The sequence below is a fragment of the Ziziphus jujuba genome, chromosome 8 (assembly GCF_031755915.1).
Source record: "Ziziphus jujuba cultivar Dongzao chromosome 8, ASM3175591v1".
Taxonomy (NCBI): Eukaryota; Viridiplantae; Streptophyta; class Magnoliopsida; order Rosales; family Rhamnaceae; genus Ziziphus; species Ziziphus jujuba.
This window is the reverse complement of record NC_083386.1, coordinates 5,834,590-5,853,139: the sequence shown is the minus strand read 5'-3', so window position 1 is coordinate 5,853,139 and position 18,550 is coordinate 5,834,590. Positions and strand designations below refer to the sequence as shown.

At 31.7% G+C, this 18,550-nt stretch overlaps 1 protein-coding gene across 1 annotated transcript; it reads right to left on the bottom strand.

Annotated features, from left to right (window-relative positions):
- Positions 1 to 10,497: 10,497 nt before the first annotated feature.
- LOC107412918 (uncharacterized) lies at positions 10,498 to 15,246 on the bottom strand. The gene is made up of 5 exons (XM_048470051.2): positions 14,632 to 15,246; positions 14,359 to 14,493; positions 13,807 to 13,886; positions 10,718 to 11,137; positions 10,498 to 10,560 (listed from the first exon to the last, which is right to left on the bottom strand). The coding sequence occupies exons 1-5, from the start codon at positions 15,203 to 15,205 to the stop codon at positions 10,498 to 10,500; spliced, it is 1,272 nt and encodes a 423-aa protein (XP_048326008.2). The 5' UTR covers positions 15,206 to 15,246.
- Between the last annotated feature and the right edge of the window lie 3,304 nt (positions 15,247 to 18,550).

The following is an 18,550-nucleotide window of genomic DNA, read 5'->3' as shown; positions in this document are numbered from 1 at the left end:
CCAAAATTTCTTAAAAAACTATCTTAGATAAAATGATTTTTTTTTAATAAAAATTGCTTTTATAAGGGAGGAGGTGCAATTCATAAGAATTGACATGATCACTTACTTTTATAATTCAAACTGATTTTAAATTGGATGAATATTATATAAATATCTATAGATAGAAAGAAGCAGATCAAGATGGGAAATTGGGAAAGTTGATGGAAAATCTTTCAATCATATTGAGGGGATGGAGATGAGAAAATCAGAAGGAATTGAAAGCTGAAAAAGGGGTTGTTTATTATTTTATTGTTGTTATTCCAGCTTTTGAAAACTGCTTTATTCACCACACCCGTGTCTTTTTTATTCTTTCTACTCTCAAACTCCGTTTCTGCTTTCCCAAAGATTTAATCCTCCAAATTTACTACTCAATAAATACTGAAATACAGTCTCTGCAGTACTACACCACTGCACCGACTTTTTTCTCTGAGCCAATCATACCATGCTTTTTTTACTCTTTATGACATATCGCTTTAAATTAAATTGCGAAATAATTCAATTTTACCAAAAGAAAAAAATCAAAATAACAGTGGGGTTTGGTACGCTACTAATTAAACTTTATCTTCGATAATAATGCATCACATTTTTTTAAGAGATAGCTTGACCAACTTTCAATTATCAAACATAAATATTAAACAAACATATAACTACGATTGTAAATTAGCAAATTTCACCATATGCTACTCTTCACTATTTCTCTTTCAAAAAAAAAGAAAAGAAAGAGTTATAACTGTTATTATTTGCATGATACATAACAATCGCTAATCTCAATTTTTATAATTAGCAAATATTTTAGACTTTGGCGGTTCTAATCCTTATGATTTTGTTTGTTGACTTAATAAATTAGAGAGTAAAAATTTTTAAGTCATGTAGATAAAACTATTACCCATCTATTTATCACAATGTTCAATAACAAATTCAAAAAAAATTAAAAATATAAATCATTATTTTTAAAAGTTAAAAATTTAAATTATAAAATTATAAAAATAAAAAAATATCAAAATGTATATAATTTACAAAATTAATTATGTGCGTATACGTATATGTACATCTGTGTGTGTGTGTGTGTGTGTGTTTATTTGCTGTTCTTTTTCTCATCAACTTTAGTGCACATATCGAAGCTCTCAGATCTAACAATAATTAATTTTACTTGGTAACTAGGTAAATTTTGTGAAAACCAGTGGAGATTGTCACGAGCTGTTATATGTATTTTCTTTATTGAGGGGGAAAAAAAAATTCAACATGACCTTTTTCTAATGTCTTCTTTTTCTCTGGTTTGGAAAATAGCATACAATGTAATTTATCGTTTTTGGTCCCACGATTTTGCAATCTTGAAGGATTGCTACTTACAAAAAGCTATGGTTGGTATGCCTAACTGCTACATAAAACCAATCTTACGAGGATCTAATCTTTAATGGTCCAAAAGTTATAAAAAGCTATGGACCAAGGCATTAAAATGGAGGATATATACACATTTGAGTAAATGTTATTATAACGCTATTTTTTAAATATTATATTTTTATGGTGAAAAATATATTATGACATTTTCACGTTCCACTACTATTTTAAAATAGCATTATTTTTAAATCTTTTAATAATTAAGTTAAGGTTTGACTTATCACCATTCATTTAATGAAATTCTTTTATCCATTTTTAAAGATAAAAATAATGAAAGTTAATGGATAAAATAATATATAAATTCATAATTAACTTTTTTTTTTCCTCCTTTACAAGATAATTTAAAATGTATTAAGCTTTAACTTTTGAATTTGTATAAAGGCAATTATGATTATTACATATAAGTTGTTGTCTTTTCATTTATTAATTGGGGATTTTAACACCAATGCTTTTTAAAGATTTAACAGTTTTAGAAGAAGTATGTATGTGTGTTTATGTGTCTGTTTGGTTGTTTGTTTGTTTTTCAAAGTGTTTATAATTTTATTTTATTTTTAAAAAGGGTCAAAGAAAAGGTAAATGGATCAAATTATAATTCTATGAGTAAGAGTTTTAAAAGATAATGTTATATTTAAAAAAAAAAAAACAAAAACAAAAACAAAAAGTAATGGAGCTATAATGATATTGTTTTAACAACCCGTCCCAAATCGCACCGGAATCTGTGCACGTTGACCGAGGTTGACCGTTGACCGTTGATCAAGGGGTCAAAAGTTGACTTTTTGACTCTGTGGGAATTTCGAGTTGACCAGGGTACCGTGGCGAAGTGTATGACGCCCTGAGTTCGTAGACTAGTAGCACGTCGAAAACGGAGCTACGGTTTGAAAGTTATGGGCGAAACAAGTTGAAGTGCAAACTGTCCAAAAGGTGCTGGGAGTTGACTTTTTCTTGTGATGTAATTTTGAGTTGACTCTTGTATGGTTGTAAAGTACTCGGCGATACGAGTTCATAGACTAGCGGCACGCTTAAATCGGACATTTGGTTAAAAAGTTACGGACGTTTGAAATTCATCGGGTACCGTATTATTTAATATATCTGGCTTAAGTGCACAGTAATGCCACGTGTCAGCTTCTGATTGGTCCACATGGCATGAACAGTATCACGCAGGGGTTTTATTTGTTAAAACTCTCGGGGAAGAGAGAGAGGAGAGAGAAAGAGAGAGAGGAGAGAGAGAGAGAGTCATCGGCCTCCGGTAATTTTCAAACTTTTTGGCCGAGTTACTGTACACATGCCGGCCAGCCAAGTTGCCCACCTCATTTCCGGCAAAACCTCCAAGTTTCACGGCGAACGGCCGCCGGACGTGCCCGGATCGGACCTCCGAAGTTTGGCGGCGACTTTTACCCCTCCACCGCCGACCACCGCGAATCGACCCTGTTCCGACCGATATACAGTACACGCGCCAGCTAGCCTTGATCCTCTCCTCAAGTCCGGCCTACCCACCAAAAATCACGACCATCGGACCACCGACGCGCCGGGATCGGAGCATTTTCCGGCGAGGGGCCGGAAATCTTCAAACGGTGATTTCTCCGCCGTCCAACCTCTGTTTTGCTCACCGCCGGTCCCGTTGGGTTGCTCTCCTCAAGATCTATAAGTCTGCAAAATTTCACAGCCAACGGCCACCGCACGCGTCGCCGCCGGCGACGGTTGCCGGTGACCGTGGCGGCCCGCCGGACATTGCTACTTCGATTATGATTATTCAATGTGCAAGCTCGCTTGCATTTAAGTTTGGATTTTTTTTATTTTTTTTTTAATTAAGTAGATATGTATAATTAAAAGGATAGTTGACTTAATTAACTGAAGAGGTTTGATCTGGGACTACTCTAGACTTAATTAAGCTAGGTATAAGGATAGTTGTTACTTTAGTGGACAAATCAACATAGGAACTTTTAGTATCTATATATAATTAAAAGGTAGCAGAAATCACAACTGTTACTTCCGTGTTTCAATATTTTTTGTTCCAAATTGTGAAGATGATAGAGCTTATTGTTCTATAATATTACACATATTTAACTAGTTTAATTCCGGTATTTAATATTCTATTCTCTGAGATTAAATTTTCCTACATTGATGAAGTGGGATCTCATCTAAATCATTTAATATGACTTGATGTATATGGATTTGGGATTTTTTTATTTTGACAAGAAATTTGGTGCTTGCTAGTACCTCTGCTTCTACATTCTAAAACATTTTTCCTCCCTACTGTGCCAGCACCGCTGAAGAATGCAATTGACTGGGCCTCAAGACCGCCAAATGTTTGGGCTGATAAAGCTGCTGCAGTTGTAACAGCTGCATATGATCTTAGTGCCGGAGGAGCACAATATCATCTTCGCCAAATTGGAGTTCATATTGATCTTTATTTCATCAACAAACCTGAGATTTTTGTGAATGCTTACCAAACTCCAGCAAAGTTTGACAGGGATGGTAACTTGATTGATGAAGCAGTCAAGGAAAAGTTAAAGGAACTTCTTCTAGCCTTGCAAGCATTTACTTTGCGGCTCAAAGGTAAATGATGAAATTAATGTGTGATTTGTAGATAGAAAGATCAATGTGTTTCAGGCTCTATCTCGTGTGAATGCTATGGATTAAAAATTAAAGGAATATATATATGACATTATATATTCTTTTGTTATATATCTATTCTTTTCACCATTGTGCTTCTCTTTGTAAGTTTGAAGACTTCATTTTCTTCCATGTTTTCTCAGAAGCTTTGTAGTGCTAAGATTAGTGAAAATTGTCTTCTTGATTGCGCAATTTAGAATTCCTTCCATAGAAATTTCTTGAAATTCTATCCATAAGAATGATTTATTCAATTGCACTTGTCCCGTTTGTTTCTTTGAGTAGTTAGTTCTAATCAATCATTAACGTAATTATTTACAGTCCCTCTATATGTTACGTATAAATAGGTTGTTCTTTTCTTTATTAAGCATATGTATTTTGGGAAGTTTTACTTTGTGAGTATATAACTGTTAATTGAGAATTATTCCATGTATCTTGAAGATAAGGTTTATTTATTTAAGGATTTAATTATACTTGTCACAGATGCATGTATTCATGTACTTGTCACAGATGCATGTATTCTTGTACTTGTCTCTTAGGAGTTTGATATGTATTTATTGTTCTAGTCTATATTCATAGTTTTAGAAAATTATGTTTCTAGTATAAATAGCTTTGTATATTCATGGATTAAGATATGAAGACATGATATATGAATGTTTTTTTATAGAACAATTCCTTAATAGTCTTTATTCATTTTCTGTCTGGTGTATGTACCAGCATATTTCATGTTTTATTAACAAGTGGTATCAGAGCTAGATTCTTGAGGGATCTGTCAAGCATGTCTTCAAGTGAGCAGATTGGTTCTGGTCCTCCAAAGTTTGATGGAAGCAATTATCATTTATGGGCTTTCAAGATGCAAGCCTATCTTGAAGCTCTCAATTTGTGGGAAGTGGTAGAGCAAGACACTAATCCTCCTCCTCTACCTGATAATCCCACTCTTATTCAGTTTAAAAGACATGAAGAGCTAATCCAAAGGAAGCCAAAAGCTTTGACCTGCATTCATCAAGCTGTCACAAATGAAGTCTTTACAAGGATTATTAATATTAAGTCTCCACAAGAAGTGTGGAACAAATTGAAGCTGGAATTTGAAGGTAATAACCAAGTCAAGTCTGTCAATTTAAGAACCTTGAAGAGGGAGTTTGATCTCATGAAAATGAAGGAAGGAGAAAATGTTAAAGAATATGCTTCAAGGCTCCTTGATGTGGTAAACAAGATTAGATTTCTTGGTCAAGATTTTCCAGATGAAAATATTATTGAAAAACTCTTTGTCAGCCTACCAACAAAGTATGAGTCAAAGATTTCAACCATTGAAGAGTCTGTTGATCCTAAAACTCTTGGTATTTCAGAACTGATTAGTAGGCTTTATGCCTTTGAAAAAAGGCTAAGCATAAGAGATGATGAAGATAATCTTGAAGGAGCATTCGAAGCAAGACACAAAAATAAGCAAAGCAAAAAAGATGGCAAGAAACCTACGAAAAGAAGTTCAGACAAAGGAAAGGGTGTGCCGATTTCTGTAAATTCAGACCAAAAGCCAAGTTTTCCACCATGCAAACATTGTACCAGAACAAATCACAAGGAGGACGATTGCAGATATAAAGGCAAGCCTCCCATTCATTGCAGGTTCTGCAAAAAGGTGGGTCATTTTGAAAGAAATTGCAGACTGAAAAATGCACAAGGCAAAGGAGGGACATCTCAACAAGCAAATGTCACAGAAGAAGAAAAAGAAGAAGAATCTGAAGAGTATGTATTTCTTGCCTCTCAATTACTCGAATCCGATTTACATACATGGCTGGTTGATAGTGGATGCACAAGTCACATGGCTAAGGAGGAGAGTCTAATTCAAAGCTTATAGACAAATCTATCAAACTTAAGATAAGAATTGGAAATGGACAAGTTGTAGAGGCTGCTGGAAGGGGAACTGTTTTGATTCAAACCAAGTCTGGACCAAGACTTATCAAACAGGTTCTTTATGTCCCCTCTCTCTCTCATAATCTCCTAAGTGTTCCTCAAATGATATTGAATGGCTATTCCATTTTATTTAAAAGAAATTCATGTTATATTTATGATAAGAAAGGCTCTTTAACTACAAGACTGCCCATGGTTAACAAGACTTTCATGTTGAATCTTAATATTCAAAAAGAAGATGCATGTAATGTAGCTCTTGATGAATCCAAGCTATGGCACTCTAGATTTGGACATTTTCACTATAATGCTCTATCTAAACTATGTAAGGAAGGTATGGCCAGAAATATGCCAGAAGTGATAATTCCAAATGAAATATGTGGAGTCTGCCAAATGGGAAAGCAGCATAGAATTCCATTTCCTGCTGAAGCAACATGGAGAGCAAAGAGCAAGCTTGAGCTTATTCATAGTGACCTTTGTGGTCCCATGAAGGAAGAATCCTTGAACAAGAACAAATACTTTGTTCTGTTTGTGGATGATTATACCCGTATGACCTGGATTTATTTCATCAAAAGTAAGTCACATGTTTTTGATGTTTTTAAGAAGTTCAAGAGGATGGTTGAAGCTCAAATAGACAGCAAAATCAAGGCTCTCAGAACAGACAATGGTCTTGAGTTCAACTCTAAGGAATTCAAACATTTTTGCAATAAGTATGGTATTTCTCATCAACTCACAACGCTGTACACCCCACAACAGAATGGTGTTGTGGAGAGAAAGAATAGAGTTGTCATGGAGATGGTAAGATGTATGATAGGTGAGAAGAAGCTTCCAAATGAATTCTGGGCTGAAGCATCCTACACAGCAGTATATCTCATGAATAGACTTCCTACTTCAGCCTTGAAGGAAGTCACATCCATTGAAGCATGGACAGGTCATAAACCTTCAGTAAAGCATGTGAAAATCTTTGGTTCTGGATGTTATATCCATGTGCCAGCACCCAAGAGATCCAAATTAGATCAAAAGTCATGACTTGGGATTTTCCTAGGCTATGTTCCTATGACCAAAGGTTACAAAGTTTATGATATTCAAGAAGGAAAGGTTCTTATCAGCAGAGATGTGTTAATTGATGAAGGAACATATTGGGATTTTGCTGAGAAAAAATTAAAGAAACAAGAAAATATTATTCCTGAACCTTATCTAGAGTTAAAGGAACAACAGCAAAATAACAAAGATGAATTTGATGATGATGATGAAGATGAACCATTGAAGCCAAGAACCAGAAGTATTGCTGATATATATGAGAGCTGCAATCTAGCTATCTCTGAACCAGATTCATATGAAGAGGCATCACAAGATCCTAGATGGGTTCAAGCTATGGAGGAGGAGTTGTTTATAATTAACAAGAACCAAACTTGGAATCTTGTGAGCAAACCTAAAGGAAGAAAGCCAATTGGTCTAAAATGGATTTACAAGGTGAAGAGAAACCCGGATGGTTCAGTCAACAAACTGAAAGCTAGATTAGTTGTAAAGGGATATGCTCAAAAAGCTGGTTTGGATTATGGAGAAACATTTGCTCCTGTAGCCAGACAAGATACAGTTAGACTGCTGGTGGCTTTGGCTGCAAAATTTGGCTGGAAAATTTATCATTTAGATGTTAAATCAGCATTTCTGAATGGTGAGTTGAAAGAGGATATTTACGTTGACATTCCTCAAGGTTTTCCAACTAAGATTGAAGGTGATAAAGTTTTAAAGCTCAATAAAGCTTTGTATGGACTGAAACAGGCTCCAAGAGCCTGGTATGGAAAAATTGATGCTTATTTAAGTAAATGTGGTTTTCAAAGGAGTCCAAATGAGGCAACATTATATGTCAAGAAAGGTTCAACTCTTGTTCTCTCTATGTATGTTGATGATTTGTTAGTAACAGGTGATGACAAGGATGGAATTCAGAAATTCAAAATGGAAATGCAGAAGCAATTTGAAATGTCAGATCTTGGTATCATGCACTACTTTCTTGGCATGGAAATCATAGAAAGATACAGGTATTTTAATGTCTCAATCTAAGTATGCCAAAGATTTGTCGAAGAAATGGAAGATGAAAGATTGCAAACCAGTTTCTACACCAATGGCCTGCAATGAGAAGCTGTCAAAAAATGATACAGGTGAAAAAGTAGATGCTACCATGTTTAGGAGTATCATTGGAGGTCTTTTGTTCCTCACACACACCAGACCTGATATTATGTTTTCTGTGAGCTATTTATCAAGATTTATGCATGAACCATGTGAGAAACATCTTAGATGTGCTAAAAGAATCCTGAGATATGTGAAAGGGACTGCCAAGTATGGGTTATGGTTCAGTTCAAAATGCTCAAGTGAATTAATGGGTTTTTCGGACTCAGATCGGGCTGGAAATGAAGATGACGGCAAAAGTACTTCAGGTTATGTATTCACTCTTGGAAATGGTGTGTTTTCTTGGTGCTCAAAGAAACAAGAAGTTGTTGCTCAATCCTCTGCTGAAGCAGAATATGTTGCTGCTGTCTCTGCAGCAAATCAAGCAATCTGGATTCAGAAAATACTTTCAGATTTGGGCATAAATGTTAGTTCACCTATGGTCATTAATGTGGACAACAAATCTGCCATTTCTCTTGCTAAAAATCCAGTTCTTCATGGCATTGCCAAGCATACTAGAGTCAAGTTTCATGTTATAAGGGAGATGGTGGCTAATGAAGAAATCAAGTTGAATTATTGTCCTTCTGAAGCTCAAGTAGCAGATGTTTTAACCAAAAGTCTTCAAAAGGCAAAGTTTGAGCATATGAGAAATATGTTGGGGGTACATGAAACAATTCCCAAGGAGGAGAATATTAATTGAGAATTATTTCATGTATCTTGAAGATAAGGTTTATTTATTTAAGGATTTAATTATACTTGTCACAGATGCATGTATTCATGTACTTGTCACAGATGCATGTATTCTTGTACTTGTCTCTTAGGAGTTTGATATGTATTTATTGTTCTAGTCTATATTCATAGTTTTAGAAAATTATGTTTCTAGTATAAATAGCTTTGTATATTCATGGATTAAGATATGAAGACATGATATATGAATGTTTTTTTATAGAACAATTCCTTAATAGTCTTTATTCATTTTCTGTCTTGTGTATGTACCAGCATATTTCATGTTTTATTAACAATAACTTTTCAAAATAAACTGCATAAAATTATGATTTACGATGGGATTATAGATATGCAAGTCGATTTTGGTAGTCAAAGGTAGTGATGCTTCATTTTGAAAGTGTTTCTGTAGTACTTTGCTCACAAAATCTTCATAGGAATTGACCAATTGTTAAGGATTAGCGGAAAATGGCAGATACAGTATGACAATCTTGAAACCTAATTAGTTTGAGTTTTCTAACACATGTCCTCTTCTCCCTCACTCTCAACAACCATGACCATGATGAGGTCGATCTGCAAATTTCATCCTCAGTCTACTTGTTACATAAAATTCTCTCCAAAAAAGAAAAAAAAAAAAAAACACATCATATAAGAAATGTACACCAGGTAAGTAAATTTCAAACAGCATTTTGAAAGCATCCATCTACGACTACCAACTTATGAGATAAAATGATACCAAATACTAAAAAATAATATAAAATGTAATTATGTCTCGGTGTCAACTCTCAACCACTCCAGAGTCCGAAACGACTTCTAGCATTGATTTGAGGCAGAATCTTGCGGAGTATTCTGGGCATTAAAAATATAATTATTGATGTCCCCATAACAGCCATAAAGATGAGAACAACCATTGGCAGAATAGGAAATGGATTTCGTGCTGAATGTTCTGGGAATATTGCTCTTATGCCTTGGTCAAAAGCAATCACCATAAAAACAAGAGATGTTCCCGTTAATAACGTTATCCAAGACATTGGGTATAGAGGGACTGCCAAAGCTCCAAGGACGGGTACAACAAAGTGGATTAACATGGAAGCAGTGGAGCAAGCAAAAGCCACTTTATCACAAAACAGAAACCTTTGAAAGTCTGCTCTGCTGCTCGAAACTGCTAAGCCATCTTTGTCGTATCCGCCAGGCAGTGTGAAAGCGGCCGTGAAAGTTGCAGTAGCTATGAATGTTGCTATCATTAGATTGATCATGGCAGCATCCTTGACTGCTTGCTTCAGTTGTGGATTATGCTTCTTCTTGTGTGATGCTACATGTTTTTTTTGCACATCTTCTCCATTAGGTTTCTCTTTCTCTTCTTCTTCATCAACTTGTCCATCTATTTCTGCCTCATGATTAACATTATTAATCTCTGCTTCTTTAGTTTCTTCTCTGATGAACTTTTGTTCCAAACTCGGCAGACCAGTACCTACTTCAAACTTCAGCATTACTAGTTCCACCTGGAGACGTAATTAATTTGCATGATGTTGATATATATATATATATATATATATGTCTGTGTGTGTGTATGTATGAGGCATGAAAAAAAAAAAAAAAAAAAAAAAAAAAGAAACCTTGTTGTTTTTCAACTCATGTGAGAGATGACAAAATGCGGTGTCATGGTTTATAGTTAGAAGTATGTTCCCTCAAAAATAACTTTTCCATGAAGGCCTTGAGTTTCTGTTAAAAATAAGTTAAAATAATAATATACCTTTAAGTGTATAATTTTTTTAGAAAACAATGTTTGCAACACCAAATTCCAAAACCAGGTAGAGATGTAAGGCAATCATTCATATATAACAGTTAAATATTCAATGTGTCAGTGCCAGAAACTTACAAGTTCTTTATCCTTTAGTTGCTTGTTTGATAGAACGATGTCATAAAATGTCATCCCGTTGTTATTTGTAGCCTCTTTGTCAATTTTTGAGTCATTTGCCAGCATTGCTAGAATTTTGAAATCTGCTCTAGTAGAGGCAGCTGCTAGATGCAAAGCTGTATTTCCTTTATTATCTTTCTCATTTATAAGATCCAGAAATGTCAATGACCGTAGGAAGAATTTCACCGCTTCTGCCTCGCTACTTTCCACAGCAACATGAAGAGCCGTCCTGTTTTTGTTGTCAAACAACTCACAAATTTCTGGACATTCTTTGATTAGTGTTCTAATTACATCAACGTGTCCTTTTTTGGCTGCAATGTGAAGGGAAGACATACCTTGCTTGTTCTTTTTGGAAGCAAGAGACCTATTGACATTACCATCCTGCTTCAAAAATAGTTCAACAAGTTTCGCATTCCCAAAGTGTGCGGCATAGTGGAGAGAAGTCCACCCAAAATCATCGGCTTTTTCGAGTATTGAAGAGTTTACTTTCTTCAGCACCTCATACACAAAATCTATATCTATATATATATAGAGAGAGGGGGGGAGAGAGAGGAACCGATAAAATGTTAAGGATTAGCTAAGGAAGATATATATAAGATGATTTGAATGATAATTTGATTGTATTGTGGAATGTACTAATAATCAACACCTGCAAGTCTACTGACAATATTATTTTAAAAAAAATACACAATTTGGTATTTTCCAATGTTGCAAAAAATTCATTTTAGGCTTTCATTTTTAAAATGTTACAATTTAAATCTTAATTTGTTTACAATTTGTTATATTTTAGTCCTATTTAACTTTAGCTTTACATGAACTAGGGTAGTCCAAATTTATGACTCTAAGAATTTTGTAAATCGTTATTGATAGGGAAAAAAAAATGTGAGTGAAAAGTCCCACAAAATTGAATTCGCAGGCTTAGGTAATTTACATTTGAATGTTAAAAGATAATTATCTAAAATAGAGGATTCTAACATGCAAAGCCTTAAAAAAAAAAAATTTAAGTATAAGATACCAAAATGCCTTTTACTTTAATTCGTATTCTACGAAGAAAAAAAAAAAAAAAGGGAGCGATAAAAGTGTCTTAGTACCTTTGAAAATCATATTATTTCATTTAGAAGGTTGTATAATTTTTTTTAACACTTCGATATCTTTTATTTTTAAAATTATTATAAATTAGTTTAAATCCATTAAAATTAATAAAAACCTTCCAAAATTATTCTTCAGTACCTTGTAATGTTTTTTTTTTTTTCTCCATTTTTGCCAATTAAATTTAATAAAATAGATTAGGAAACTAAAAAAACTTAAAACCAAAATAAAATCTAAAAACTCACCATTTAATCCAACCAAACATTAGATGTGTATTTTTTTATATAAAATATGTATTTTTTTAATAAAAAACTTACTTTTCCAAAAAAATTACATTATTTGTAAAAATTAATTAATCACTTTTTTTGGATGCCTTTTATTATTTTATTTTGAATCTCTATAATATGTACAGGTTATTATTTTCATTTTAGGAAAAATTATATTTCCTTTTTTTAATATTTAACCAATTTATTAAATGAATAATAGTTCTCTTTTAAATATGTTTATGAAATTTAGTTTATTTTCAGCAAGAAAGAAATAATATGAAAAACACTCTTGATTTACACATTTTAAATTTATATTAATTAATTTATATATTTTTATTAATATAAAGTTTCAATACATTTTATAAGCACTTTAAGTATCTTTAAAAGTGTTTTGCACTCTTTCACTTTTTCACTTTAGCATGCATCTCTAATTTGGTATAATTGCATTCTAGTACTAGTCATGTGCGCGTCATACAAGGTGGCTGTTAGTCTCTTCCGTTAGTTTGGTCTTTTCGTTTTTTTTTTTTTTTTTTTTTTTTTTTTTTTTTTTTTTTTTTTAACTCAATCAAATGTGAATTTCATGATAAATGAAGGCCTAAAATGCTCTCACGAAATTAGTTAACTAAAGTGGAATTAATGAATAAAATAATTTTTAAAATATATTTTTTAAAAATGTTAAAAAATATATGTACTGCAGAACAAAAATGTTTGGAAAAACATATACTGCAGTACAAAAATGTCAAGAGGCAATAATACTAAAAATATAATATATATATATATATATATATATTGTTCCTTGTGAATGCCCGAACCACAAGCCCTCGGTGTAAAACCTATGTCATCCCATCGCTGAAAATAAACATTTTTGTCGGCAATGCAGGAACAAAGCTATTACTCTTTTATACTAATTTCATCCAATTATATATTGAGATATTGGCAAGCATACATTTTAAACTTTGTTGAAATTGATATGTTGTACCATAAATTGTTTTTTCTAGCATTTTGTGCCTCAAATTTCCATTTTACATGCATGTTTGATTTATTTGTTAAAAATTCATAACAGAATAATTATGCATCACGCACCTATTTGTCAAATAAGATTAAATTAAATAATTTTACAATTTTTTAAGTTCTATCTGGAGTTTAAAAAATGTAGAGGAAAAAAAGTGAAAGAAAAAAGAAGAAAAAAAGGGGAAAAAAAAATAGATTCCTCTCAAAAACACTTTCTATTGTTTTTATTGTTAATAAACACAAGAAAAAAAATCCAAAAATTTGAAGTTCTTTGAAGAAAGTCCATAGAAAAAAGCTCCTCTATATTGCTAAAATAAAGTTTTGCTTGCTGAAAGAAATATCACGAGAGAGAGTACACTAAAAAAAAAAAAGAAAAGGAACAGAGACAAGATAGAGAAAGAGGAGAGAGGCACAGAGAGAGTTATAAGAGAGGGGACGCAATAATTTTTAAGTTTGGATTTCATCGGGCCCTGTCAAAACTAAAGATGCACCATTTTTTTCTTTTTCATTTTCTTATATAGTTTTCTCAATCAATTTGGAAAGTAAGATGATTTAGATGGTGGGTTTTTGCACTGTGTTTCGAGGAGATTGAGAACTAAGCTTCATTCATCAATAATACCCAAAAAAAACCCGAAAAAATAAATAAATAAATAAAAAAGAGGACAATTCTCTTTTGTCAACAACAATAAGAACTAAGTAAGCTGTAGGATCCGCACCACTAGATACGTCATCAACCGCAAGACCTTCCTTGGCTCTTTCTACACCTATTTGCTTTTTTATAGTAATCAGTAAAGTAAGGCAGGATTTAGAACTAACTTGGTGCCTCAAACTTTCATTTTTTCCCAATCTCAAGAGCTCAATTTATGAATGATCACATATACGAGAGGCACATGAAGCTGTAAAATTATCTGATTTAACTTTATTTGACAAATACATGAGTGATATGTGATTATTTTTTTATACATTTTTAATAGGATAACCAATAATGTTAAGTAAAATAAAAATTTAGGATGTATAATGTTAGAAAAAATAATTTTAGCGTTCTATATGGACCTCAACAAAGTTTGAGTTGTATGCCTGCCAACATCTCTTTTATATATATATATATATATATGGGTCGTACTGTATGTTTAATTTTCCCCCTGTCTATATGACACATGGAGAGGATTTGGAGAAAGAATCACATGTTTTAAGTAGATAATCATAAAAATTAAAAATTAAAAAAAAAATTCATACCTGATTTTGGTTTGTGGAGTTTAGGCGAGAGTGTCTCTGTTTGTCGATGAAGTTTATGGATTCTATTAAGATTCTGGAAGAAAAGTGAGAGGACCTCTGTAAGGACCTCTGTAACAGTAAAATTTCTTCCACAGCCTGCAAAAAGTTAAAAAATTGAGAAAGGTAGACAATAAAAAGATGCAAATATCCACATCAGAACACGAATACGTGAACAATATTAATGGAAGTGAAAAAAAAAATGATAATAACTTAAAGAGTCGTATAGTCATATACGTTGGGAGCGAATAACGGCTGCATGCAAGACATTCATGCCGTTCCTTCCATCAAAGGAGCAGTTTGGGTTGTTCTTTTCAAGGATATGAAGAGCAACTGGGTAAAAGCATCTATCCACCGCCATGAAAAGAGGAGATTCTCCCGCATGGTTCTTAAGTGAAACCAATTCCGGTTCTTCCTCGATGAGTAATTTGACGATATCGAAGTGATTATGGCGAACAGCTTCATGGAGAGCTGTTTCCCCTTGCTGATTCACTATGGTCAGCAGCTTCATGTTTCTTTCCATATCCTTCTTTCTTGCCCTCATTAGGATTCTTACAAATTCCAAATGACCGAATTTCGCCGCAACATGTAGTGCAGTGTTTCCTTTCTCATTTTTCTCGTACAGAAAACCAACCAAATGTGGTTGTTCTTCTTCAATCCGTAGCTTCCCTGATTTTGCTGCCACATGAAGAAAGGTATTTTTTAGTTCCGTTGTCACCTGCCCACTCAAATTCGTTGTGGCCGCGTCAGCTCTCTTAGCAAAGTAATCATGGCTTCCATTGATTGCAGCGTCATATAACTCAGCGTCCATTGCTACTTTGTTTGCTAGAGCTTCATCTTCTTGGATATCTCATTCCCACCATCTAGCCCTCTAGCCACCATTTTGTATATATATATATATATTTTTTTTTTTTCTTTTGGGAGAATTATTTTGTAACAGTACTACAATAATAACTAGGAGTAGGCTGCAAGGCAACTGTACCCCAGAGGTATCGTAGTAGGTTCCTAATATGTAAAGCTGAGGTATGTATACGTATGTGTAATTTGATATTTTTAGTTGAACAATTAATCTTAGTATTTATCATTGAAACAATTAACTTAAAAGTAAACGTTAAAATATATTAAGATGGCATTTTTTATAAGATCAACTATGAATTAATAATTTTGTTGACCAAAAATAAGAATTGGAACTTTTATTTATTTCTATTATGGATAAGTAAATAGTTTTATTAGCTTAAGTTATATTGGGAGACTTGTACTATCATGTTTGACGTGCCCAAAAGATACAACTTAATTTGCATGCTTTCTTATATCCTTGATATATCAAATTGAATATATTTACATATATATATATATATATATATGGATTTGATAGATATAGTAAAAGATTTATAGAGAGAGATTTGTCACATAATTTAAAATTTACAGGCTTACAAGAGAAATTTGCCGGATCATTTAAAATTTGCTGAGTCTTTTAAAAAATACTTATGAGAAAGTTTAAAAACTATAAATTATCCTAAAAATTTCGCTGATATATATATTTTTCCATGGATGGAAACAGAATTTAGGTTCCAAATGGAAACAAATAAAATTGTTATAGTATTCATCAATATTTTTTTTTATAATTTCCATAGAAATTTCTATTAAAATATTTATATCGAATTTTTAATAATTTGGTTAAAAATTTATAATTTCTATGGAAATTTTTTAAAATTTCCATAAAATTTCTATCCAAATTTCAAAACTATCCGTGAAATTTTTTGAATTTTTTTAAAAAAATTCATAAATATTATTGATATATAGTAAAAAAAAATTTATCAAATTAATTTCATTGATAGTTTTTTTTTTAACCCTTTATTTGTCTTTCAAACATTTAGTGATATAAATAAAATAAAATAAATTAAATTAAATAATATTGATAAATTTTATTTATTAAATATTGATGAAGCAAGGTTTAGAAATGTTTATTTAAATGATCATGAAGGAAAAATAAAAGAATCCTTGGGTTTGGTCCTCTTTTTTGAGCTCGCCAATGTTGGTTTTGTATGACAACCCAGGAGCGACGAGACAAAAACAAAAAGGAGAAAGGCCACTTTCTTTGAAAAAGAGGGGAAGAAAAAAAAACAAACGCGTTTCAGTTAATGAATGGGAGGGTTCTGAATGCTCCGTGTTCCGGAAGTAGTAGGAATTCCAACCCCTCCCCTCTCCTTTTCTTTTTGTCCTTTTTCTCTTGACCCTTAATTTTGAGGTTTTAAAGGTCCCCAGTCGACCCACTTCACCTTTACTTTTCGAATATCTGTGCATGCATACAAAGCCATTGACATATAATAACCATACGTTTATTTGGTCAATATGTATGTAAATGCAATGTTTAAAATATCGAAAATATTTTAAGAATTTTATTAATATGGATAAAAATAAAATTTAAATTTTAAATAAAAATTGATAAAATTTCTGTAATATTCGTAAAAAAAATTTTGATATTTTTTTTATAATTTTCATAAAAATTTCTATTAAAATATTTACATTAAATTTTTAATAATTTGATTAAAAAATCTATAATTTTTATAGAAATTTTTAAAATTTCCATTAAAATTTAAAAAATATCCATGAAATTTTTTATATATTTTTTTAAAAAATTCATAAATATTATTGATATTTAGTAATTTTTTTTAATCAAATTACTTCATTGATAACTTTTTTTTAACCTTTTAATTACCTTTCAAACATTTAGTGAGATACGCAAAATAAAATGAATTGAATTAAATAACATTAATAAGTTTTATTTATTGAATATTGATGAAGCAAAATGAGCATGAAGGGAATCTTGATATACCAATGGATTAGAGATGTTTATTTAGATGATCATGAAGGGAATCATAATCCAAAGATTACTCATCAAGCTAAAAAAGAGGGAATAAATGTTCAAAAAATGATTGTTAAAGAAGTAAATTCTAGTAGTTGTGATTTAATTCAGAAGCTTCTGAGATATTCAACTAGAACTATTAGTGCTTCAGTTCCATCAGGTGGTACACATTCATAATTTAAGATTTTTAGTAGTCATTCTAGCTCAAGTGATGATGAAAATAACTTCAATAATTTTTTGAATTAGAAGTAAGAAGGGGTAGTGGTTAAAGGGAATTACCAAGTTGAGAGGTTGGATTAAACCTATTTACTAGTGAACAGTATTACACATATGCAACACAAGATGAAGATAATGAAAGTAGAGATGCAAGTCAAGGAATTAGTACTGTTAGAAAAAACTATATACGTAAAAATAAATCTGTAATGGAGATGTCATATAAGAAAATGATTCGATTTCTATGACTTTTGGATCAATGAGGGTTGGAAGTCATTTTCATAATCCTTATTCGATAGATATTTTTGAAATGTCATCAAATAGCAACTCATGAATACCATCTCAAACTTAACCATCAGAGAGTAGTAGTTACGCACAAAGTCAATCAATAATGCAATATCCATATGGTTAGCATATTAACAGTTATATGCAAAATTATAAAGGAGATACATCTTTTCATAACTACTTCTCATATTTCATATCTCAAAATCAAAATGAAGAAGAGACCAATATTTTTAACTATCCAGAAGTTCAGTATCGATGGAAATATCGAGAGTTCAAAATACAAAAATTTCCATTAAAATATCGAAAAGTATCGAATATTGATAAAAATTTATATAAAAGATGAAAATTTATTTAAAAAATAAAAATTTTTATTGAAACTTTAGAATTAACTTATTTAATCCATCAATTATTAAATTGATTACAAAACTTGCTAAAATATTGAATGGATATTATATTCTTCTTAATCAATTGATTTATAATAAGCATTAATAACTATAGCTAAATTATCATTAATAAAAATATGTTAAAAATTACAAATTTGATAAAATTATTTATTAACTAAAATATATAAAACAATTATTAGAATTACATTATATTTCATAAATGTCATCTTAATATTATATAAGACTTCTAAATTGTTGAAAACCATCGCTCTCTTCCTCATTTTGATTTTGAGATGTAAAATATGATAAGTAGTTATGAAAAGATGTATCTTTTTGATAATTTTGCATATAATTGTTAATATGCCAACCATATGCATCTTGTATTATTGGTTGACTATGTGCATAACTA